This window comes from Chlorocebus sabaeus, chromosome 29 (genome assembly GCF_047675955.1).
Source record: "Chlorocebus sabaeus isolate Y175 chromosome 29, mChlSab1.0.hap1, whole genome shotgun sequence".
NCBI lineage: Eukaryota > Metazoa > Chordata > Mammalia > Primates > Cercopithecidae > Chlorocebus > Chlorocebus sabaeus.
This window is the reverse complement of record NC_132932.1, coordinates 5,719,205-5,744,644: the sequence shown is the minus strand read 5'-3', so window position 1 is coordinate 5,744,644 and position 25,440 is coordinate 5,719,205. Positions and strand designations below refer to the sequence as shown.

The 25,440-nt window shown below is 40.0% G+C and overlaps 2 protein-coding genes across 6 annotated transcripts in view; one reads left to right on the top strand and one right to left on the bottom strand.

Moving 5' to 3' along the window:
• The window catches only part of LINS1 (lines homolog 1), a 29,033-nt gene extending 23,676 nt beyond the window's left edge, over positions 1–5,357 (bottom strand). For 2 of the 5 annotated variants that reach the window (XM_007990573.3, XM_073012966.1), the window contains exon 1: positions 5,224–5,354. The gene's annotated coding sequence lies outside the window, so the exon portion shown is untranslated. Of the gene's footprint in view, positions 1–5,219 lie in introns of all 5 variants that reach the window. The other 3 variants (XR_005236787.2, XM_037987634.2, XM_007990572.3) reach the window with 3 other exon arrangements.
• A 110-nt stretch (positions 5,358–5,467) lies between these two features.
• The window catches only part of ASB7 (ankyrin repeat and SOCS box containing 7), a 49,700-nt gene continuing 29,727 nt past the window's right edge, over positions 5,468–25,440 (top strand). Inside the window, exons 1-4 of the mRNA XM_007990571.3 lie at positions 5,468–6,149; positions 6,332–6,430; positions 12,859–12,980; positions 15,244–15,505. Of these exons, the coding sequence (XP_007988762.1) occupies positions 15,295–15,505 (211 nt within the window). The 5' untranslated portion in view covers positions 5,468–6,149; positions 6,332–6,430; positions 12,859–12,980; positions 15,244–15,294. The remainder of the gene's footprint in view (positions 6,150–6,331; positions 6,431–12,858; positions 12,981–15,243; positions 15,506–25,440) is intronic.

Genomic DNA, 25,440 nt, shown 5'->3' with positions numbered 1-25,440 from the left:
ATGCCTATCTGTGTAGTGAGCCCGGACCACATTACATGCCTCTTTAGAGCATATCCACACTCCTCTTTTGAGTGTGTACTTTCACTCTGTAACAAACCTACATTTTCACTGTGGTCTCCCTTTCAAATTCTTTTGTGCAGAGAAGAACCTGACCTGGCCTACTGGCAACAGTATCTTTCTCAAGGAGCTCTATTATGTGACCACTCCAAAGGCAAACCTTTTTTTTTTTTTTTTTTTTAAACATAGCACAGATTAATGCTGGACATTAGAATCATAACGTGTTCATACTAGAAAAAATCTCAGAGATAATTTAGACATAATTCTCAAACTGCAGCATCAGAATTCCCTGAAAGGCTTATTAGAACACAAATGGCTGGGCCCACTTCCAGAGATTCTGATTTAGTGGGTCTGGGGAGGGCCCAAGAATTGAACCAGGGACTATGCTTTGAGAACCACTGTGCAATCTACTTGATTTATTGATGAGGAATCTGAGCTCCTTAGGTTTTTATCATATTATGCTAATGCTAAGCATTTTTTTAAATAAATGGAAACTCTCCAATGTATCAATATGAATGATACTTTTCTACACTTAGTTGCTAAATTATGACTGTATGCTTTAAGTGGTACTTCAGAATGAAGTATTTCACAGAAAGGTTTTCCTTAGTCTTCCCCCTTTCCAGTCTATGCCTTGTCCCTTTTCCATCTGCCCCCACAAACCCACCACCAGTGGCAGGGTAGCGTTTAGGAACTGTCTATAGATGGGATACTGTCCAGATTTTACTGAACTCCTAAATTCTGTATGCAGACAAGATGTGATTTTTCAATAGATAAAATGAGATTATCTATCTACCTCAGATAGCGCATACTCAAAAATTTGCAAAAATTAACTGGCTTATATGTGAAAACACCTATAGAACCCAAGTAGGAGGACGTCGGTATGTCTTTATTTACTAACCTTGAAAGGTTCCTTCCAGCCTCTGGGCCTTGACATAATGTTTCTCCTTCCGCCCACTTTCCCTTTTGTTTTAGACTTAAATATGACTTTCTTTGGCAGGGGGAGGTCCTCCGGTGACATTCTGTCTTCCAGTTCTGGTGCCTTATCTTACAGAATGTGTCACAATTACACTTTAACAATCTGTGCAATGATTTGTATGATTTACTAGACTGTAAACTCTGTTAAGAGTTGTCTGCTTGGTTCTTCCCCAGCTCCTAGCACAGCATTTGATACACAGTAGGTACTTGTATTTGTGGGATACATTCCTAGCTGAAGATTAATTTAGTAGTGTATATGTCTCAATCCTAAAATCAGTCCCAAAGTATATTTTAGTACCATTTTGATCTCAAAAAACTTTTAAAATACCATGTAATATTTTAAGTTCTGAATTTTAAATTAAAATAAAAATGTAGTATCAAAAAACTACAAACAGTAGTATCCATAGCAGGGATTAAGTTCTGAGCTCGTTCAGTCTTTACCGTATTATACATCTGACAACGTACTTGACAGAAGCAACACACATTGAAGTACCATCTTAAAATGGTTGTGGTAGAGTACAAATTAAAACTACCCTGGAAGACCAAAGTCCCTTAAATTATCAGTGCAAGAACTATAAGGAACTCAAAAGCCTCCAGTTAGCTTCCTTTCTTTCAGCATTCTTTTTGCTGTGATGACTAAGGTCTGAAATATAATTTGTCTACCCAGCCCCATCTCCTTTTCTGCCAGGTACAGCTGAACTAAGTTGGGCTAACAAGGCAGAAAATGGGCTCCAAACTGTGCTGCATCTGTCTTTCTGGTGCCCCTCTTTATTACACCAAGATCCCCAGACACCACCTGCAGGCCCAGAACAGTGCCTACTGCCCAGAACAGTGCCTACTGCCAACTAGAGCATAAACTGCTCGTTCTCTCCACCACCAAGTGCTTTATGGGCCAGGACACAGCCTCCTGGGCAGTGGTCCTTGACCTTGGAATCTGACCTTGACACTGACATCACTGGATCATTAGGAAAATCCATGAGCCTTCGACTCCCTGGAGACCAGCTAAATCAGAATTGCTGCAGTGGGGCTGGGGCATTTTTCCAATGATAAAGTCTTTTTCTACTCAAGAAATAAACTCAATCCTGATTGAGTCAGGGTTTCATGAATTAAGCTTCCTACTTACCCCAAATTATTTCACTTATATGTTGTAAGATGTTTCCATTTTTGTGAGTTTTGTATGGTTAACTAAGTGAATGGGAAATGAAGTATATCTGTTAAAACCTAATCAATATTAACTTGTTAAAAATACTCCACAATCTAAACTGCTTTTACATCAATGAAAAGTTTGTTTCAACACCAGAGGATAAAAAACAAATCAACAAAAAGTTATAAAAATTAGCAAATCTGATAGCACCAATTCAATAAAGCAATTTAAAATTATCTAGTAGCACATTCTGTGAAACTTTGACAACATGATGTTACTTGGTTATGATATAATCATGTACTTCAATCATTTGAAAAATGGTTGTTTAACTCGAAGGCAGGATTTTAAATGAAAAACAAATGGCCAGAAATACAAAGAACTAGGAATTAGGAGACAACTCTGTTTCTAGGCTCTTCACCAACAAGTTCTTAGCCCCCCATCTCTCTACTTAACCATCATTTAGCAAACACACCATATGAACTGCACGGGTGCCGAGTCTGCTATAAGAATGAATATATTCTCCACAACAATTTACATATTTATTCACCTCTCTCTGCCTCTTTTTCCTTCTTTTTGGAGTTCAAAACTTCTTGAGTCTATAATTAGTAAATGTTATAAAACTGAACATATATATTATATGTGAACTGTTAAAAAACAAAATTTGAGGCTGGGCACAGTGGCTCACACCTGTAATCCCAGCACTCTGGGAGGCCGAGGTGGGTGGATCACCTGAGGTCAGAGGTTCGAGACCAGCCTGGCCAACGTGGCAAAACCCCACCTCCACTAAAAATACAAAAATTAGCTGGGTGTGGTGGAGCACACCTGTAGTCCCAGGTACTGGGAGGCTGGGGCAGGAGAACTGGTTGAACTTGGGAGGTGGAGGGTGCAGTGAGCCAAGATCGTACCACTGTACTCCAGCCTAGGCGACAGAGTGAGACTCCATCTCAAAAACAAAAACAAACAAAACTTGAACAAATTTAAAGATGTAATTGACTTTTATTAGCAATTCATGAATCTGGCAGCATCTCAACTGAAAATTTAGAAAAGGTGTTCTGATTAGCTGAGCAGAGGTGGGCTGAAGAGGGTTGAAGAAGCAAAAAGAGAATAAAAGACAGACTGGTCATTTCAAAATTACTTTCCTTATAGAGACAAAATGGAGGAGAGACTTTTTTATCACACTGGCTCAGGCAAGCCAGGCCCCCTTGACTCCTTGCTGTGTATCTTCTGGATTTTTTGACAACTGGCCTATTTCTAAGCTGTTTTGATTATGTGGCAGCTAGCACCAGCAACTCCATTCTGATTTGGCCTGGTCTGTTGGGCCTAGTGCAGGAGTTTAATCTAAAACAATGGCTTCCTATACATTTCATTTAACAATACTAATAAAATACCGCTTTTATTTTATTTTTTACATTGGAGTCCTGCTGTTAAGAAAAAAAAAAAGAACGGAGGAATCATGGTAGAATCGAAAGACCGAAAGCTACTAAAAATTGATACCATTTAATAGTCCTGAATAAGTTGTTTCTAATTATAATTCAGCTACCAATTTCAAGGAGAAATGGAAATTTATAAAGTTGAAATTATGAAATATGATGGCTGGGAAGTACAAAGGGACAAAAATAAAAAAGCTGAATCTATCTTCACTGCCACTACTGCACTTCTACCCTGGACAACTGCAACCGATCCCTTCCAAAGTGGTTGTATCCTGGCCCACCCTACACCCACTTCCTTCTGAAAAACCAATCCACTTTCCTTAGGATAGAGTCCAAACTCCTAAACAAGGCTTACAAAGGCCCTTCAAGATCTGACTCTTGGCGTCTTCTCACCTTTATGCCCCACGCCCCAGTCTCATTACCAGTCATTCTTACCTCTATGCCCCACCCCCCAGTCTCATTACCAGTCATTTTCCCACCACTCTGCTTCAGCTACCCTAGCCTTCTTTCTGGCAGTTCCTGTAAAGAGCAAAGCATATTCTGGCATCAGAGGCTTTGCATTCCTAATTCTCTCTGCTGGCAAAATCCTTTCCCTAGACCTTGGCATGGCTGGCTATTTGTCATTCAGATGGCTGCTCAAATGTCACTTCCTCAGAGACCTTTCCTATCTTTCTTAGTTCGTTTCCTTTTGCTTATAAAATAATTTCTGAAACTCGGTAATTTATAAAGAAAAGTAATTTATTATCTACAGTTTTGGAGGCTGGGAAGTCTAAGACTGACGGACCACATCTGGTGTCTGGAGGCAGCGCTGCAAAGTATCACGTGGTCAGGGGGCTGAGCAGGTTCACATGTTGTCAAGTCTCTCCTTAAAAAGCCACCAGTTCTACCTCCATGATAACCCATTAACCCATGAATAGATTAATCCACTCATGAAGACAGAACCCTCATGATCCAACCACCTCTTAAAGACTCTACCTCTCAGTACTGCCACATTGGGGATTAAATTTCAACATGAGTTATAGAGGGGATGGATATTCACACCATGGCACTACCTATCTAATATAGCCCATCACGTCCTGGTCAAAATCGATCCCACCATTCTGCTTGATTTTCCTCATATAACCCATCCCTATCTGATAATTTTGTGTATGTCTCCCCGAAATCACTATCTTGTTCACTGTTGTCTCCCCAAAGACTAGAACTGTGGCCAGTAAACACTTGCTAGATGAATATAAAGTGCTTAATAAACATGCCTTGATCAGTTTATCTCACATTTTCTCCACGCCCCTCTCCATTCATTCACAGGAACCCGCCAACGTTGCTATCCTTTCAGGAAAGTCCTTGGCCCGGCATCGCCATCCCAAAGACAGGCCCTTCTCCCACTCTAGGGGAGGCATTGCCAGCCTGGAAGCTACCGGGGTCTCAGGGACCAACAGCCGCGCCAAGACCGGGTACTTGCGCCTGAGAAGCGTTGAACGGGGCGGAGAGACAGGGCACCCCTTTTCTTGCTTCCTGGAGCCTGCCGCCCTCCCAACCTTAAGCCCTGAACCAGTCCCTCATTTGGCCGCACTCGTGCCTCCCCTGCTGCCAGCTCAGCGGCCCCTCCCGGTTACCTGCCTGGGATCTGGCTCAGGCGAACACTCTTCACACCGCCATTCGAGGGAACACAAATGCTCCCTCTGGGCCACCGTAGTTCACAGAAAGTACAAGCTGGCCCCTCCTTCCGCATGCGCAGAGACCGCGCTCGGCGTATAGTGTCTCTTAGCAACGGCTTTGAGTCCCTCCGCCAGGGGCGGAGCCTCGGAAGACACCACGGGGAAGCTGTAGGGGGAAGTGAGTGAGACCAATCGGAGACGAATCTCTGCCTCGTTCGGCACGCCTCCCTTAACTGTCGCGAATGCAGAGGCAACTTTACGGCAGGCAGAGGGTGGGGGCTGCTGGGGGTAAGGAGGAGAGAAGGAAGCAAGCAACCAACCAAGTCGCCCCCACTCCCCCCACCCCCACCCATCCCGGACCTGGTTTACGGCTCCAGGCTCAGGCTCCACTGCGGCCGCTGATTGGTTGCTGAAGGCTTGGTCCCATCCCAGTGACCCCAAAGTGCTGGAGGGAGGGGGCGGGGGTGGCCCAGTGCAAAGTGCATCTCGAAAGCCCCCTGTCCGGAGACCCCACGATTGGCACTTCGGGCCCCGTATGACCTGGGACCTCGCCGTCCCGAGACCTCCTGGGTCCCTCCGTAGCTGGAAGCCTCTGGCCCGGAGCGCGGCAGCCCCCTGCTCCGAGCCCTGGACCGGGACTGCCCCCCCACCGGAGCCGGGACTTCCTCCCTGCCTCCCTGCACCCCTGCCCCAAGGCTGCCCGGCGGCCGGGATCGCCACCTCTTGCCTGCTCGTCTGTTCGGATGCTCGCCGGGCTGGGGCCGTGAGGCACCGAGGAGGTTCAGGAACGCCAGGGTCCGGCCCTGCCTGGGGTATTTCTTCAATGGAGAAGTTGGTGAGTGTAGAGGAGGCTGAAAGGAGGAAGAGAAGCAGCAGCTGAGGAGACAGGTAAAGTCCTTTACCTCTCCCGAGGGGAAGAGGGCTGGCTGAGGAAGGAGGGAGGAAAATCTCTGCTTTTTCTTGCCTGCTCTTGCCACTCTCCATCCCCTTTCCTGAGCTCCCCCTTCTTCAGAGCCCCCTCCTCCTCACCCCTGAGGCACTACACCACTCACTGGTTTCTGTTTTTCTAGGTTTGAGCTGGCTGAAGAGGACGCGAAAGCAGGAAGGGGTCTGCCCACCTATCAGAGAAGCAGAAGGCACAGTGCCTCTGACCAGCATCGTCTATAAAGGTAATGAGCCAGCCCTCCCCTCCCCCACTGTTTATTCCTGGCCCCTACCTCATTAAGCAGTGGTTTATTTTCAGGGTGGTTGCCTGGGAATGCAACCTTTTCTAACCCCTCCACCCCCAGTTTCCCAGGAAAAATAAAAACATTACCCGTGCCTGATCCTTAACATTTTATAACTTCTCTACTCAGGAACGTATTTTCCCACTTTCTCTCTGTACAGTGTGTTTCTGTGTTTTTCATTATCTTTTGGTACACTGTGCCATTTACTCTGCTCTGAGGCTTTGAGACCTTTTTGTAGCTACCCTCCCTTCCTTACTCTCGTAGGAATTCCTCAATTCCTTGTTAATTGCTTGTTAATTCTGAACGACTTTCGTTTTTAATTAAACCACAATTTACTGTTTTCCCTCTTATTCTTTCCTATCACCTTTCTTCTACCAGCATCAGAAAAATCTTTTGAGTTATCGAACTGACATCGATTTGGTAGAGAAAGGTAAATTATTGGCCTGAGATTTATGAGTTTCAGAAAATAATTTGATTTTATTTCCTACTAGAAAGCCAACCTATGTACCTTAAGAGTGTGAATGGTATGAAGGCAACATTATTACCCTGAAGCACTAGGCGTAATTAACTCTTTGGGCTTTCTGTGTGTTTGTGTGTGACAAATGTGGATGGGCTTTGAAACTTATAAAGATACAAACAATGTTTGTTACACCTCAGATTTTCTAGAAGAGCTTTTAAAAATTTACACAATATCTTATTAATCATTTGACTCAGGATTTTAAAAACAAAGGAACCTTTTGGTGTGTTTACATATCTGGGTCTTAATTTTTTAGCACTCTATAAAAAAGATTTTTCTTTCTAAAACCTTTACATAGAGTTTGCTAGATTGAAATTTAGGCATCTAATTCATGTGATCACTTTTCTGCTGCCATATTTTGTTGTTGCTTCTGAAAATGCACTGAAAGTAAACTTAGGACATTAGTGTAATTCCTAAAAAGGGGATATAAGCATGAAAATTATACAAGGTTTAATTCCACAATTAGCCAAATGAATGACTTTTCTAACGTCCAGTAGCAAAAGTATAAAGTGACTTGTTAATCTGAGTTATTTTAATATCCCAGATTGTTTAGGGAATTTTTGTTACAAGGAAGTACTTAAAATAGCCGAAGTTAATATTTTTGATTTCCTATGTTCCACTGGACTTTCTGCCTTCCACAAAAAGAAATTAGCATCTTTACTGATTCTGTTAATTCTCAAGACATAGCTAAAGACGTTTTTAAGGGGATCTTCGGTATACATATTCTTGAGACATGGAACTGCATGCTAAAAGACGAGATTCTAGGGAATAGGATTTAGAATCAGTATCTACCAATGACTGTTCCCTGATGAATACTTAGGGCAGCTTTTGTATGTATATGTAGAGAATCAGGAGTACTTGACTACGTCATTTCAGTAAAAGCTAAGCAGAAATCTTTCAAGGCTAATTTTTATTATGTAAGTATGGAAGTTGCCAGGGAGATGGCCTAATGATTACTTCAGAACTTTTAAAAAATGCTAAAATATTTGAAGTATGTTTTAAAGATCAAAATGAAGTACTGTGTTTTGTATTCAAGCCTCTCAGTTAAATATTTTTTCAGCTTTAGATTTAACTCTAGGATGCTTTCATTTCTAAGAAGTAGTTTCACCTGAGATGGTAAGGGAGGGAGTCATGGCTAGTCCAGTATATAAGGTAAGAGAGGAGAAGGCTTTACTCTGACTCTCAGCCAGTTCATTCTTGTTGCTTAAATAGTATTGGATCATCTCATCTTTTAATGGTTTTTCTAAGATTAGGGAATATATATAAATTGTCAACGTCTGTCATGTTTCTAATATCAGAATGATTGAGAGAGTTTTGTCTAGATTATACCAGACATTTAGAATATTTAATTTGGGTATTTATTTACCAACATGGCTAGTTAGGTAGCTTACATTTTTTAACCTGGCAGTTAGCTTTGTATTAATTCTATTGCCAATCATGTGGCTTTAAAAAAGTCCAATTTATTTGGTCACCAAATATAGATTTATAATCATGTAGTGCGAATAATTGATTCTAATTGAAGATATACAATGATGCATCTTTAGTATACTGTGGCCAGTACTTACATTCTTTACACATAAAGTGATGTCATTTACAATTATTTAATACTGTGACACATACAATATCTCTTTAATTCATTCATGGTTAACTTTGGTGACACAGATACACCTCATCCCTAAAAGGTCTAAAGCCAGATATCATTTATATTGGCATATCTGTTACCTGACTTGCAGCCTTCCATTTCATAATCAACTGAATGCACTTCTTATGTAGGATGATTGTCTCCTTTCTTGCAAACTTTCTAGGAACTGACACATGAGGCTGCAAAGATGGTGTTGGCAGACCTGGGTTAATAGGATAATATTGACAGGACCTCATTGTTATAATACTTGTGATTTAAGCTTTGAGTTGGGTCTGGATAAGTGAATTCTAAAATTTCTTCTGTTGCTTCATCCACACTTCATGAAAGTTACTGGTTTCTCTGCTGGAATTTATGTGAGTCATGGATAAGCTGTGCATGGTAATAAACCCTTATGTTATATGGAGGCCCATAATTTGGAGGAAATACTAATGCCTTTATTTGTTTTAGAACATAACCACTATGCTATGTTTTGTTGAGTGTTACTGAAATAACACTTCTACTTTATTTTGGGTTCCAGGCTCCTGATCCTATCAGCAGAGGTTGTGAACAGGCGTCTCAGCCATGTTCTCCATTTTGGTAGGGCCGTGTAGTGTTTTTGCATCCATCTTCCCTCTTAGATCTTGTGAATGTGAACCATTGAAGGATTTTTTTTTTTCCTCAGACCCAGTGTCATTGGAGTTGCTGATTGCATTTATTTTCTTAGCAGCATGTATTTTTGTTTACTTTGCAAAGAAATGCTTATTTCTTTCTTTGAGCAGCAAGCCAATATCTTGTTTCTAAGTTTATGTGACATCAGAAAGCACAGTTCAGTTTACATCACTTAATCAAAACTGTGTGGACTTTTAATGATAATAATATGCAAAAAGTCATTAATGTCTAATCATTTATGCTGAAGGAAATTTGGGAAATATGGTCAAATTTGGTGAAGGTTTTGTAACTTTGGACAGGTCTTAAGCATATTTTGTTTTATGTTTATTTTATTCTTCACTCTGTTCTATCAGTATAGACTTTTAACTGTGTGAAGCAAGAAGTTTTGGGTTTAAATGAACTACACTTGGCATCTATGTGGAAATTAGATGCTAATGTATTTGAATTTCTAAATTAGTGGTTTTTAATATGGTCAATAGTACTAAAGCTTGGAGCCTAGATTGTTTTATTTTGACCCCGAGTGGAAAAGAAAGTCTTCCTTGTTTGTATGCTTTTTTTTTCCTTCTGACTGAAACCTAGAATAGAATTTCTAAAGATCATACCCTCAGAGTATCAGTAGCTCCTGAGTCCACAAAAGCTTAGCTGAACATACATAACTTAGAAAATTACCTCCTGGCCGGGCACAATGGCTCACACCTGTAATCCCAGCACTTTGGGAGGCTAAGGCGGGTGGATCAAGAGGTCAAGAGATTGAGATCATCCTGGCCAACATGATGAAACCCCGTCTCTACTAAAAAAACACAAGAATTAGCCGGGCGTGGTGGCTCGCGCCTGTAGTCCCAGCTACTCGGGAGGCTGAGGCAGGAGAATCGCTTGAACCCTGAAGGCAGAGGTTGCAGTGAGCCAGCATCATACCACTGCACTCCAGCCTGGCGATAGAGCGAGCCTCCGTCTCAAAAACAAAAACAAAAACAAAAACAAAAAAATCCAGAAAATTACTTCCTTTGCTGTATTCGTTTTTTATTTTATTGGTGACTTCCGTGAGCTATCAGTTTTTTAGTAAACTCCCTGAGGGAAAATAGACTTTCTTCCATTCTCATCTCTGGACTTCCTCTGTCGTTTTTTAATAGACATCTTTCCCACTGGATATTGTGTTTGCTTTTCAGCTCCATGGTCTTTTCTTCATTTATACACATGTGACTAGCCCTACTCTGTCAGGCGCAGCTCTCATAAAGTAATACCAAGAGGAAATTACTTGTTCATGCTTTTGACTATTTGGGGGTCTTTTATAATAAATTATTGTCTGTCACAATTCAAAGCAGTGCACTGATAGGGATCATGTGTGCATGGCTTGTGTGTATGTTTTTTTCTGGTAAACACTGATGCACTAGTACATGCAGGGAGTACTTTTTTGGTTTAAACCTGTGGTTATTGTTTATAGCACTTGGTATTTTCAGAAAAGAGAAAAATAATCTTAAAATGTCTAGGATTTTTAAAAATTCATTTTAAGTATGCAGAACTCTGTTGTAATACCACCTGGAGGTGCTACCTGTGGCCAGACCCTGTCACTGTGCCAAGTACTTGTGAAGCATTCCGTAGACATTTGTTTGTTTGACTGAAGGAGCTCATATGGAATTATCACAAGTTGCTACCGCCTGTGCATCTTTCTTGTGGGGAGAAATAGTTTCGCCACTTCATCTTCTACCACCAGGCCTTCTCTTGTTGTTATTAATAAATTAACACCATTTCCTATTCTGCTCAGCTCTCATGCCCTCTTCCCTGTCACCTCCAACTGCCTCCATGGACGTGGAGATGGGTAGTTGGAAGCCAGCAACAACCACAGGAATTCTTACAGGCTTGAAGCTATATTGGGTCATTTTTACTTCTTATGGGAAGCAAGGGGTGCTGAGGACACACTTAGAAGTGAGAAGTCCAGTAATGTTCACTCTTGAAATGTAGACGTAGCTCATGTGAAAAGTGGTAGCATATTCATTTGTGGCAATGTGTGAGGCTCATCATTGGAGATGTTGATTTGCATTTTAAAATAAAATTTATTATAGGAAAGCTTTGGATTTACAGAAAAATTACAAAGGCAATACAGAGTTCCTAGATGCTCGACACTCAGTTTCTCCTATTAACGTCTTGTATTAACATATATGTTTGTCACCACCTTGAGGAGGGACTATCTATACAAATTATTTGGAATTCTGAACAACAGATGTGTTTCTCCCCCTCTTTATTTATCCAGTCAGTTATTTGTATCAGTGTGAACTCTTGGTATCTGCTTCGTACTTTGTCATTTGGTACTATTTTAAGTATTGCTCCAGTTGTTCCCTCTTTGGCTATTGAGGGATCTTTCAGTTGGCTCCTGTGTCCCTTTGACTTCCCCCATCGTGGTGTCTTTCTTTGAGCACCTCCTTGCTTTCTGGCACCGTGCGATGTTCCAGTCTTGGAATCAGCCATTTGTATAAGGATCTTTTTGCATGTTTCACAGCTTGTTTCGTAGGATTTGTTCTGATCCTGTCTGCCTCATTTATTTAGAAATAATAATAGAATTTTAAAACAAATTTTATTTCAAATAGCAATTTGGCAAACTGTTTACCTTCCTTGAAGAAGTTTGACAAGGAAAAGTAGATGAGAATAAAGGAAAAGAGAGAAGTGGACTATACCAATTTGGATTGGTTGAAAATTCTGGTGTGCAGCTGGCAGGACATACAACTGCCACATGCCAGGTTGCTAAGTGGTCTGACCTTTTCTTGTCTGAAGGTTTAAGTGATGCTCACCCACCATCGGGGGATGGGGTAGTAGTTTTCCCAATACGTAATTCCTAGAGTTTTGTGTGGAAGTCACTTTGTGTCTTTAACCTTCATGGAATTAACAGAGCTGGAATTTAATTGACAAGAAGAATGATCCCTTTTCTTTTAGTTGTAGAGAGAGTTTATTCAGAATTCACATGGGGAACCTGGCAAGGCTGTTGTTAATGTTTTATCTAGTTTGGTGTATGCATAGAGGAATAACAATTTCAAAGTGATTGACTTGATGCCTTTAGGGCATGTGAAGAAAAAGCATTTAAAGACGCAGTCTCCTTTTAGTTGTCGTAGATTTTATTTTAACCCAGGCCACCTACTATATTTAATGCACACATATTCTCATTTAAGTCCTGTTTAGAAAGTGCAGGTGACTAATGGTGTCAGTTAAAAAGTAATTCAGATAAAGCAAGTCTGAAACTATATTCTTAGTAGAGGAAAATGAAGAATCTATGCTTGCATCCAAATTCCAAATATGTGATTTATTATTTTTTTTACTTACTCTTTTTCAAATAGCTGCATTTTGGGGGAAAAATCCTGAAACTAAATTATTTCTTACAGAAAATAACAAGATTATTATTTCTGTAAGAAAATAATCTTGTTATTTTCTGTAAGAGTTGATCTGAGTTCTTTCTCTGCTCTACAGATTTATTGTAAAGCCCTGAAGTTTAAATTCATCAAAAGATAGACTGTACAGACAGCTATGATTATTATTTTAAGGAATTTTCCTATGATTGTTATTTTTATTTGTTTTTAGGTCAAGAAGGCTTTTTTGCTCTGCAGGCTGGACATATTTTGAAGCCCCTCCCCACGATGCTGTATGTGCACAATGGTTATTAGGCAATCCATACATCAGGAGAAGGGACACTCTTCCATAAGGTGAGTTGACTCAGGGTCATTGATCATCTGTGTTGTTCTGGGGGAAAACTCATTTAACTTTTTTACTTCTCTCTTAAATCGGTTAATGTGTACTAAATACACCACTCACTAAAGAAAACCCAGATTTGTTTTCATATTGTTTCCGTCTTTTTCTTGTGTGGTAGACCTCATTTTAAGTGCCAACATAATCACTTCATTAAAAAGAAAATCTGTTAAGGATGATTGTGAGCATAGTAAGTTTCCATTAGTTCCTTCAGATGGTCTTCAGCATTTTCTGTTATAACTGAGAATAAGCAAAAACCTATTCTGAAAGGATTCTCATTTTAAAATTTCTGAGAAGGGACGATTTTTGTGAAGGAATTGAGAGAAGAAAGACAATCTTGTGGCGGGGCGCAGTGGCTCAAGCCTGTAATCCCAGCACTTTGGGAGTGCACATCACGAGGTCAGGAGATCAAGACCATCCTGGCTAACATGGTGAAACCCCGTCTCTACTAAAAATACAAAAAAATTAGCCGGGTGTGATGGCAGGCACCTGTAGTCCCAGCTACTTGGGAGGCTGAGGCAGGAGAATGGCTTGAACCTGGGAGGCGGAGCTTGCAGTGAGCCGAGATTGCGCCACTGCACTCCAGCCTGGGGGACAGAGCAAGACTCTGTCTCAAAAAAAAAAAAAAAAAAAAAAAAAAGGAGGCAATCTTCTCTGAGGAAATAGCTATTTGTAGAAGTAGCTTGATATTTTTAAGGTTGAGCACTTAGTCATGATACTTATGAGTAGGTAATGACACCATTTCCTATGTATAAAACAACATAGGATATTTGTATTATTAAGTTGTAACGATTTAACTTAAGTTAGCCCTAAGTTTGCCTTTATACAGTCTATAATAAGTTTTTGCAAGATAAATGATTGTTGGTAGCAAGATTATCCTGAGATGTCTAACCTACATATGAGAACAGAAATGTCTTTAAAGGGCTTTATCACACTTTAAAAAATTTTTAGAAACAGAGGCTGCTAGTTAAGAGATGAGTCTAATCTATTCCTTCCAGTTAGCACACCTGGAGTTGCTTTCCAGAAGCTTGTTAGTTTAGTTTGCTGTATGTAGTTAAAAACTTAAAAACACACTAAAAATGTTTTTGTATACACGTGTAAGATGCAACTTTTTACCATTTCACTTTGGACTGTTCCTGTTTCCATAAAGGAGGTCTCATTTTACTTTCTTTAATTTTTGAGACAGGGTCTTGCTCTGTATCCCAGGCTGGAGTGCAGTGGCACAATCACAGCTCACTGCAGCTTCGATCCAGGCTCAAGTGATCCTCCTGCTTCTACCCGAGTAGCTGGGACTACAGGTGCACACTACTATGCCTGGCTAATTTTTTTATTTTGTATTTTTTTTGTAGAAACAGTGTCCTCACTGTGTTGTCCAGGTTGGTCTCGAACTCCTGGGTTCAAGTGATCCCTTCTGCCTTGGCCTCCCAAGGTGCTGGGATTACAGACGTGAGCCACTGTGCCTGGCCAGATATTTCATTCTATATTTGGTTTTAGTACAGTCCTCTTTTCTGAACTATGAGAGTATGCATGTGGTTAATCACCAGATTGTTTAGATTCTTTTTTTTTTTTTTTTTTTGGTGACAGAATTTCACTCTGTTGCCCAGGCTGGAGTGCAGCAGTACAATCTCAGCTCACTGAAACCTCCACCTGCCAGGTTCAAGCAATTCTTGTGCCTCAGCCACTCAAATAGCTGGGATTACAGGCATATGCCACCACACCCAGCTAATTTTTGTGTTTTTGGTAGAGACGGGGTTTCACCATGTTGGCCAGGCTGGTCTCGAACTCCTGGTCTCAAGTGAGCCGCCTGCCTTGGCCTCCTAGAGTGCTAGGATTATAGGCGTGAGCCACTGTGCCTGGCCTGATTGTTTAGATTCTTAAGGTTTTAAAATATATTGTATCATCTTGCTAGTTTTTTTGTGTGTGTGTTTTTTTTTTTTTTTTTTTTTGAGATGGGGTCTTGCTCTGTGGTCCAGACTGGAGTGCAGTGGTGCTGTCATGGCTCACTGCAGCTTTGATCTCCTGGGTTCAGGTAATCCTCCCACCTCAGCTTCCTGAGTTGCTGGGACTATACGTGTGCACCACCACACCCGGCTAGTAGTATGCACTGTCATTAGTAAGGTTTACTGATTTAGCAAATGGAATGTTCTGTAATATTTAATGGACACAGTATCAGGAACCAGCTATTCTAAATTTTACATTTTCTACCTTCTCTTCTTAAAGGCTGTTCCCCGTGACCTAATGAATCCTTTGTAAAAAGTGGACTCAGCTAGGATGTTACACCATCATTGTCGAAGGAACCCTGAACTCCAGGAAGAGTTGCAGATTCAGGCTGCGGTGGCTGCTGGAGATGTCCACACAGTGCGAAAGATGTTAGAACAAGGCTATTCTCCAAATGGCCGAGATGCTAATGGCTGGACTCTGCTTCATTTCTCTGCAGCAAGAGGAAAGGAAAGATGTGTTCGGGTTTTTCTAGAACACGGAGGTGAGTTTTGTAGAAGCAAATCTTTTTCCCCAAGGAGAAGCATAAATTATTTTTAGTTTAAAATGTGTCTATGTGTAATTTTTAATGCTTCTTTTCTGTTAATACTCAACATTTTATTCTCTCTCCTTTGTGAAGATTTGCTATAAGTGTGCCTTTTTGTTTAAAACCAGATTATTTAAAAGATCAGTTTTATGAATGGATTATTTTCCCTGAAACTGTAGTTTCTGTACAGCCAGGTTTGCCCAGGTTATTTCAGCTAAGCAACCTTTCTTCAGGTTGTCCAATTGCTTTTGTTTCAGAAGCAGAAGTGGCTGTGGTATACTCATAATTGGAGAATTACACAAGTTTCCCCTGTTGATTATTGCTCAAGCATATACACCGAGCACCAGTCCTTTAAACATCATGGCCTAATGATACCCTATCCTTATCTTTTTCTTTTAGATGCTTTCCTTTGTTATTTTAGAGCACTTGTTTTTTCCAGAAACTGTACATAGTTTGTAGGTATACTGTAAGAAGATTGGTTATCTGAGATCTAATTTTGTATAAATACATGCAATTGGAAACTATATTTGACATATTAATGTTTTTGCTTCAAAAAACTGTCCATTCCCATGGTTTTTAAACCAATAATTGTCCAAAACTGCTTTCTCCAGTTGAATTTCAACCTACTTTATTTTCCTAGAGATGGATTTTATATATATTTGATCATGTATACCCATATTATCTCTGTAAATTATGGTTGAAAGCAGCTTGGTTGGGGACTCAAATTACATACGTGCCATTCTAGGGCTTTAATTGCTCATTAGAAGTGATTTAGTTTCCCTGCTAAGGTGCACTTTGTTACAAAACTAGCCAAACTTACTTGCATTTTGAGATGCAGAAAAATGTTGGAAGTTCTAGAATTCTTATGAGGGTCATGTGAATAATATGAATACAAAGGCTAACAGGATGGACTGATGGCAAGGCGTGCTAACACTGAGATTAGGAGTAGCCGCATGGCCCAGGGGCCTTGAAATGGGAACTATTTGCCTGAAATAGTTGACCGTTGTCAGAACCCAGAAATTCTCTGGCCTGTGCCTACTTTGTAGCTTGTCTTCCATGTAATTTCACCTTATAACACAAAAACCTCAGTTCTGAAGTTGATGAAAGGGAAATAGAAGTGGAATGCCAGGAAAAAGATATGTAAAAAGTAAAAGGTGGGTGTAAAGTCAGAACGGTTAAAATTTTATGCAGGGTTTCATGACATTAAGACCAAGATCAGGGCTCACAATGTTTATTCCACCTAGTCCTGTTGCTTTTCACTTCTGCCAGCCTCACTTTAAAAAAAGTTAATAAAAAATATTCTGTTATTCAAGTAATACATGAATATTGTCTCTTTCAAACAAAGCAAATCTTCAGTTAAATTACAAATAAAGCCAAAGTCCCCTTTGACTAACCCTAATCCTTGTCCGTCTGCCTCTGTGTGGATGTAACTGGGTATACATTTGGTTTAGTGCTTACCCTTCTTGAGTATTTCCTAACACTATTACATGAACTCATAGAAATTCAGTCATATGGCCAGGCACAGTAGCTCACGCCTGTAATCCTAGCACTTTGGGAGGTCAAGGTGAGTGGATCGCCTGAGGTCAGGAGTTCAAGACCAGCCTGGCCAAGGTGGCGAAACCCCATCTCTACTAAAAATAAAAATTTAGCTGGGCATGGTGGCGGGCACCTGTGATCCCAGTTACTCAGGAGACTGAGGCAGGAGATTCGCTTGAACCTGGTGGGTGGAGGTTGCAGTGAGCCGAGATCACGCCACTGCACTCCTGTCTGGGCAAAACTGTGAAACTGTCTCAAAAAAAAAAAAAAAAGAAAAATTCTGTGGTATTATGTTGTGTGTGGTTTTTGAACATCGATAATATACTGACTGTGTAATTCTACAACTGTTGTTTTTTATACAACTGACTTAAAGACTTTTTAATAACAGGGGTCTGCAAACTTGTTCTGTAAAAGGCCAGATAGTAAACATGTTAGACTTTGTATGCCATAGTGGCTTTTGTAACTACCCAGCTCTGCTGTCATAGCATGGAGGCAGCCACAGATAGTATGTAAATTAATGGATGTGGCAGTGTTCCAATAAAACTTTATCAAAACCAATGTGGGGTGAAAAAAAGAAAAAAACCAGTGAGGGGCTTAGAGGCTGTAGCACGGGTGTCCAATCTTTTGAATTCCCTGGGCCACATTGGAAGAAGAATTGTCTTGAGCCACGAATAAAATGTACTAACACTAACAATAGCTGATGAGCTTTAAAAAAAAAAAAAAAAGCGAACAATTATCATAATGTTTCCAGAAAGTTTATGAATTTGTGTCAGGCTGCATTCAAAGCTGTCCTGGGCTGCAGGTTGACCAGCCTGGGCTAAAGTTTCTGAATCTTTCTCTCTGTGTATGTGTATGTATCTGGTTACATGCAGCATAAGGACATTCTGCTCGATCATGGACCCCATTTACAATGGTGGTCCCGTAAAATTATAATACCATGTTTTACTGTACGTTTTCTATGGTTAGGTACGCCAATACCATTGTATTACAGTTGCCTACAGTATTCAGTATAGTAACATGCTGTACAGGCTTGTGGCCTAGGAATGGTAGGCAATATGATATAACCTGGGTGTGTAGTACGCTGTGCCATCTAGGTTTGTGTAAGTGCATTTTATGATGTTCACACAAGAGCGAAATCACCTAACAACCTAGTCCTTAGAATGTATCCCTGTTGTTAAGCAGTATATGACTGTATATCTATATATGTTTTAATAGCTTTATTGAGATATAATTCAAATGCCATAGAATTCACTCATTTAAAGTGTACAGTTAATGGCTTTTGGCATATTCATAGAGTTGGATATTCATCACCACAGTCAATTTTAAAACATTTTCATTATCCCCAAAGAAACCTTCTGTGGGTTCTATTAATACATATTGATTCACTCTTCTTTTCAGCTGCTGAATATAGTATTGATAAGTATGGATATACTATCGTTTGTTTATTCTCTTTTATTTTTTGAGAATGGCTGAAATGTTCACAGCAGGAGATTTTGTTTTTTAAAAGGTAGTGTATACATACATGGTTAAAAAGCAAATTAAAGCTGCTATAGACTGATCAATGAGGGGCAAATCTCTAACTTTTAGCCCCAGTCCCTTACTCTTCTTCCTAAAGGCCATCTCTTTCACTGGTTTCTTTTGTACCATCCAGAGATAGTCTATGCATGTAGGCAGAAATATTTTTCCATTTTCTACCTTGTAGCCAGCTCCCTTTTTCAAACGTTCTGTTCCACCTCTTGATTTTTTCACATGACAGTTAATTTAGTGATAGTTCCTTATCTGCATAGGACTCTGTCTCAGATTCCATCGTATAGATGTAATGTATTTACACTTACTTTCTATTGTCGGACATTTTACGTTTTCATTTTTCTGCTACTAGAAACATTACAGAGAATGTCCTTGACTGATCATATTACATTATGTGAGAGTTTATTTCTTGACTAAGTGCTAGAAGTGCATTTGCCAAGTCAAAACATTTTTTATGGATATTGGCAAGTTGTCCTCCAAAGAGATTGTCATCATTTTATGTCCTTACTGACAGGGCAGGATAGTGCCTGTTCACCTGCCTTTGTAGTGATGTACTACCAGATGGTTTTCTCCTTCCTGGTGTGATATGCCTGCCTCTCTTTTTTTTTTTTTTTTTTCTTTGAAAAAATGACATGAGTAACAGACATTGAAAGACTGGGCTTTTTGTCTTATTGAGTTGTTGGGATTGTTTATATATTCTCCTTTGTTAATATGTTGCAATATTTTCTCTCTTTTTGTAGTTTGTTTTTCACATTCTTGTTTCTGTTGTTGGGCAAAAGTCTACTTTTTAATGTAGGTGAATTATGGTTTTCTTTAGCCTTATAGTTTGTGCCCTTTGTGTCTTGTTTACGAAATATACTGCAGGGTCATTATTTGCCTTTATTTTCTTCTAAAATGTTTTATGACATTTAGGTTTTTTATCTGTTCAGAATTGGATTTGGTGTATATGAGGTATCCTGGTAAAGTTTCCCTTTTTTTCCATGAAGATAGCCTAAATCATGCCTTCTTTCTTCATTACCGTGCACTGCTAGGTCAGATATAAGAGTTTCATATATGTGTGGTTCCATTTCTGAGTTTTTATTTAAAACAACAAATATTTTGGATAAGCCCTATATTTGTTTTTATATAGCACCTCCTACCTGATACCCTTTCCCTAGTAGAATAAGAGTTTCAGAGAGTGTTTCACCTAGTGTATTATGAACCAACTTTAAAAAATTAGTAGAAGAAAACACCTACTGCCCCACTTGCTTATGGCCACTTTTGGTGCTTAGGTGTGCTCTGTATTTAGTCTAGTCCTGGCTTGTGACCTCTAGACCAGTGTAGCCAAGTGTGTTTAACCTCTGCACTCCCATGGCTCATAGACGTCGTCAGCACAGCACAAGCTGTGTTCATATTCTCACTACGGTGTTCATTCTAGCAAATGACACCACAGCCTCTGATTGCCATGCCAGGAATCTAGAAACCATCCTTGGTACCTTTTCTTTACCTCCAATATGACTGATGGCTAAGTCTTATTGATTCTGCCTCCTAGAAAGTTGTCAGATCTTTTCACTTCCTTTCCCTGGAGATGCTGCCCCATTCTTGGACCAGGAAACATTCCTCACCAGGACTGTTACAGTGGTCTCTTCCATCCCTGCTTCCAGTCTTGCGCCCTCCCAACCTGTCTCTAAATAATGTGACCTGTTAAAATGGAAATAAAAATATTTCCTTTTAAAAATCCATAATTGGGCCGGGCGCGGTGGCTCAAGCCTGTAGTCCCAGCACTTTGGGAGGCCGAGACGGGTGGATCACGAGGTCAGGAGATCGGGACCATCCTGGCTAACACGGTGAAACCCCGTCTCTACTAAAAAATACAAAAAACTAGCTGGGCGAGGTGGCGGGCGCCTGTAGTCCCAGCTAGTCGGGAGGCTGAGGCCGGAGAATGGCGTAAACCCGGGAGATGGAGCTTGCAGTGAGCTGAGATCCGGCCACTGCACTCCAGCCTGGGCGACCGAGCGAGACTCCGTCTCAAAAAAAAAAAAAAAAAAGAAAAGTCCATAATTGGTTTCCTATTTCTCTTACGATGATATTGAAAGTTTATAATGTGATCCACATGGTCCTGCAATGCCTGGCTCCTCTTACGTTTCCAGCTGCAGCTTTGAGCCACAGCCCCTCTGCGTTCTTTCAGAGTCGCTGAGTGCAAAGGTTTTGGCCTGGGACCCTCTTGGATCACTCTTCTGCTCACTCCCCACCCCTGCCCCATCACGTTGCTCTGCCTGCTTCTCTCTCAGCTCTCACTGATCCTTTTCTCAGGGAAACCTTCTCTTACCAGCCAGACCAGGTCACCTAGAATCCTTGTATATATCCCTGCTATGTGATACTATTGTTCCCTGTGTAATGTTATCCTTCTGTTATATGATATTATTGTTCCCTGTACTTTTTATTATTACAGCTGTCATGAGCACAATGAATTGTTTTATAGATCTTTATTTAATGTCTGTATCTTTGATTAGTCTAAAGCTTCTTGAGGGTAGAACCTGTATCTGTTTTGCTTCCACCAAGAAAGAGAGCAAAAACTAACACCAATTATCTAAAGTAATTGTTCCTCAGTTTTACAGAGACAAGACTAATCTTTGCTTTTATCAAAAAAGATTGGAAATGGGCTGCCTTTTGGTGGGATTAGGAAGTCGCTTGAATACATCATACATCCCTCACCTCCCACAGGGTCTCCCTGTGTCACTCAGGCTGTGCAGTGGCACACCCAGGAGTGTAGTGGCATAATCATAGCTCACCGCAGCCTCTACCTCCTGGGCTAAAGCTGTCCTCCTGCCTCAGCCATACCTGTTACTTGCAAAACAAGGTAGTTTATCTTTCCTTTCCCTTTCCCTTTCCCTTTCCTTTTCCCTTTCCTTTTGAGATGGAGTCTCGGTCTGTCACCCAGGCTGGAGTGCAGTGGCGTGATCTTGGCTCACTGCAACCTCCACCTCCCAAGTTCAAGCGATTCTCCTGCCTTAGCCTTCCAAGTAGCTGGGACTACGGATGTGTGCCACCACACCCGGCTAATTTTTTTTTTTTTTTTTTGGTAGAGATGGGGTTTCGCCATGTTGGCTAGGCTAGTCCCGAACTCCTGATCCCAGGTGATCCATCCACTTCAGCCCCCCAAAGTGCTGGAATTACAGGCATGAGCTACTGCACCCGGCCTCAAAACAATGATTTCTTTAAAACTTTGTGAACTCCAGTCAGATTGGCTCTTCCTGTTAGTAGCTTATTTTGTGGTGCATAGTAAACCAAAAGGAAGTCAAAGATCTCAATAGGGAACAGTGAGTGGAAAAGCTCATAAGAAACAAGACTTGACTTTTCACTCTCCCTCACCTTCTCACCCTGCTCTGTGTGTGTGTGTGTGTGTGTGTGTGTGTGTGTGTGTGTGTGTAGAGACAGAAAGAAAGAACAAGAATTCATATATGTAGATAGACAAGGTGGCCAGTTGATCCCTTATAAACTATGTATTCAGCAAATGTTAATTGAGCGCCTAATAGATGCCAGGCCCAGGGCTGGGCCCCAAGATGCATAAATGAGCAAATATGGGGCTCTCCTTCTGGTATTTCATCATCTGCTGGGGGATAGAGTTATAGCCAACATTTATTGAGGGTTTAGTATATGCCAAATTCCTCACAGCTCTTTTAGGATAGTAAGTATTATCAGTTTTTACATTAAAAATTCTAAGCTACAGAAGAGTAAGTAATTCACCCAAGGTCATTACTTCATAAGCAGTGGAGCTGGCATTCAAACCATTGTCTTACCTATAATTCTGTATTGCCCCTAAGAAAACAAGGCAGTTCCAAAAGAGTGAATTTAAGTGCCATGTGTAATAAGATCCTTGCTGTCTGCTGGGGTGGGTGGATGAGTGCAAGGAAGGCTTCCTAGATAAAGCAGGGTTGGAGTGGAAATCTGGAAAGGTGAGGCAAGGATGGAGACTGGAAGGATGGAGGTGTGGAATTATTCCAACTCAGGGTACACTACATGTGACGGGTTGAAGGAAAGAAGGAACACTTTTGGTTTTAGGAGCTGAAAAATGTTCAGTAGGATTGGAACATATCCAGTAATTGTAGGGACATTGGTGAGGTGTCAAAACATTTGACAGAGGAATGGGAGAACAGATTCGTGGTTTAGTAATCTAGCTGGTTGTAGTATGTGGACATATCAGAAGGGCGTAAGCCCTAAGGCAAGAAAATTAGCTGGGATGTGAGGTGAGAGTGAAATAAATCAAGAATGATTGAGGTTTTGGCCTGAGGATTAGGAAGATTGTTGTTAATTGAAATAAAGATTAGCAAAGGAACAGGAGTGAAGATAGCCAGATGCAGTTTATTAAATGGGACATAGGTATCTAATACCAGTCACTCACCCAACTAGAAATTACTCAAATATATTGATGGGTCAGATTTTACTCGTGTTAAATTCAGATACCTGCCTAGTGAAACCATCGACCAGTGATCACACAGAGCTAGCCAAAATCAGAGAAAGAGATTGTCTGTGACCATAGTTTGGAGAAAGCATTGTGACCACAGACAGCCTGGTGGGGAGCGACCACGTGAAGCCACACTTGCTGGCGCTTCTGGAGAAATCCAATTTTGTTGAGAACGTGAGCGAGTTTGAGTTGGGTAACTGACACTACCTATATTCCAAAAGGAAAACACAGTGTGGCTCTCTTTCTAGTTTAATCTAAGCCTGTGCTGTCCATAGCAGGTGTGGTTATTTAAATTTCAGCCAAGTTAATTAAAAAGTTCAGTTCCTCAGACACACTAGCCATGTTTTAAATGTTACGTGTGACAAGTGGCTGCCATATTGGAGAGCACAGTTGTCCTTTGGTGTCTACAGGGGATTGGTTCCAGAACTACCCCCTCAGTGTAACAAAACCACAGATACTCGAGTCCCTGGGAGAAAATGGCATAGTATTTGCGTATAACCTACACGTATCTTCCTGTATACTTTAAAATCATCTTTAAACTACTTATAATACCTAACACACTGTAAATGCTGTGTAAGTAGTTATTATACTGTATTGTTTTTTAAAAATGTATTTTTATTGTTGTATTGTTATTTCTAATTTTTTAATCAAATTATTTTTCATCTGTGGTTTGTTGATGCTGTGCTAGGGAACACATGGATATGAAGGACTGACAGTGGAACATTGGCCTGTGCATATAAGTGATATATTCCTGCTTTACTTTCAAGCATCCTGCTTCAAAATGATGAAAACTTAGGGTTTTGCAATGGTCCAAAATTATTTGAGTTTTTAAAAACAAATGGGATGCATATAGTAGCACATCTGTACAAATCCTGGTAGTCTTTCTGACCAGGTTAGTGTACTGTTAGAATCATAATGGAAGAGTCTCTATTTTAACGGTGAAAATTGTAACAAACTCCTGATTGTCTTCATTTCCCAATTTTGAGTCTTCTAAAAACTCGAAGACCATGCTGGACGTTTCAAGAAAATAATGTTGAAGAGACAATGTCTTAGTGCATTTATTCATCTTCAGATTCAGTGTTTATACAAATTGGCCTGAGGGAAGTTGGCTTAAGATCTAGAAGTTAAGTCTATAAAGCAGATCCCCAGAGGAACCTGAGAAAACGTCTCGATAAAATAGGTAAAATCCTTTTGGTGAAACACAGGGAAAAAAGTGAGAGATAAGGGGGTAATCAAATCCACAGAAGAATGGTGAAAAATACTTTTAGCTTTTCAAAAATGAAAGATTTTGCAAATGATAATTCCAAATGTGGTGAAACTGGCACATTGATGGGAATTTACAAGAGTACATTTGGAAAGCAGTTTAGTAGTATGTATTGAAGTCTTAAAAACAGTAGCTTCTCTTGCCAGTATAGAAATTATATTAACTCTATTCATTTAAATTAAGTTTAGTTAATAATTAGATTAAATACAATTCTTTTAACGTGGCCAGAGGAATCAGTCTTAAAAGCAGGAAATATTTTCTATATAAAAGGTTCACCTTACTAAATGTCATGATGTATTGAAAAAAGCCTATCTTTCATTGTATATAATTTTTCAAATGTAGGCATTCTCAACGCATATAGAGAAGCAATTAAGTAATTAGAGTATGGTTACAGCTACATATAACTTTTTAAAAATGTGTAGCAGAAAAGCTGAAAGTCTATCATCAATGTTGACAGTAGTTTTTAGGAAATGCTGTTCTTTTACCTTTGAGGAGTTTTGCCACAGACAGTATATTTTTGTCATCATTTCATCTTTTAAACAAAAATAGACAATAATTATGAAATTAAATTGTTGTTGGGCTTATAACATATAAAGATGAAATATATGACAGTAATTGCACAAAGAAAGGAGCTATATTGAAACAGTTTCTGTATACTTCTAGAATCCAGTTAATCCCAAAGTAAAAACAGGAATGAAGTAATAAAGAGAATAATTGAAATCAGTGGAATTGAAAATGGGTAAATTACAGAGAAGATAGAAGGAACTGAAAAACAAAAAAGGATTCTTTGAAAAGATCAATTTTATTGATGAATCTTTGTCTAGAATGGTGGGGGGGAAAAAAAAAAACAAGAGAAAAGATACATAATATCAAGAGTGGAAGAAAGATTTCCTGTAATACTGGAAATCCTAGCCAGAGCAGTCAAGCAAGAGAAAGGAATAAAAGGCATTCAAATTGGAAAAGAGGAAGTCAAATTGTCCCTCTTTGCTGCTGATATGATCTATGTCTAGAAAAACCTAAAGACTTTACCTAAAAAACTCTTAGATCTGATAAATCAGTAAAGTTGTAGGATACAAAATCAACATACAAAAGTCAGTAGCATTTCTGTATACCAGTAATGAA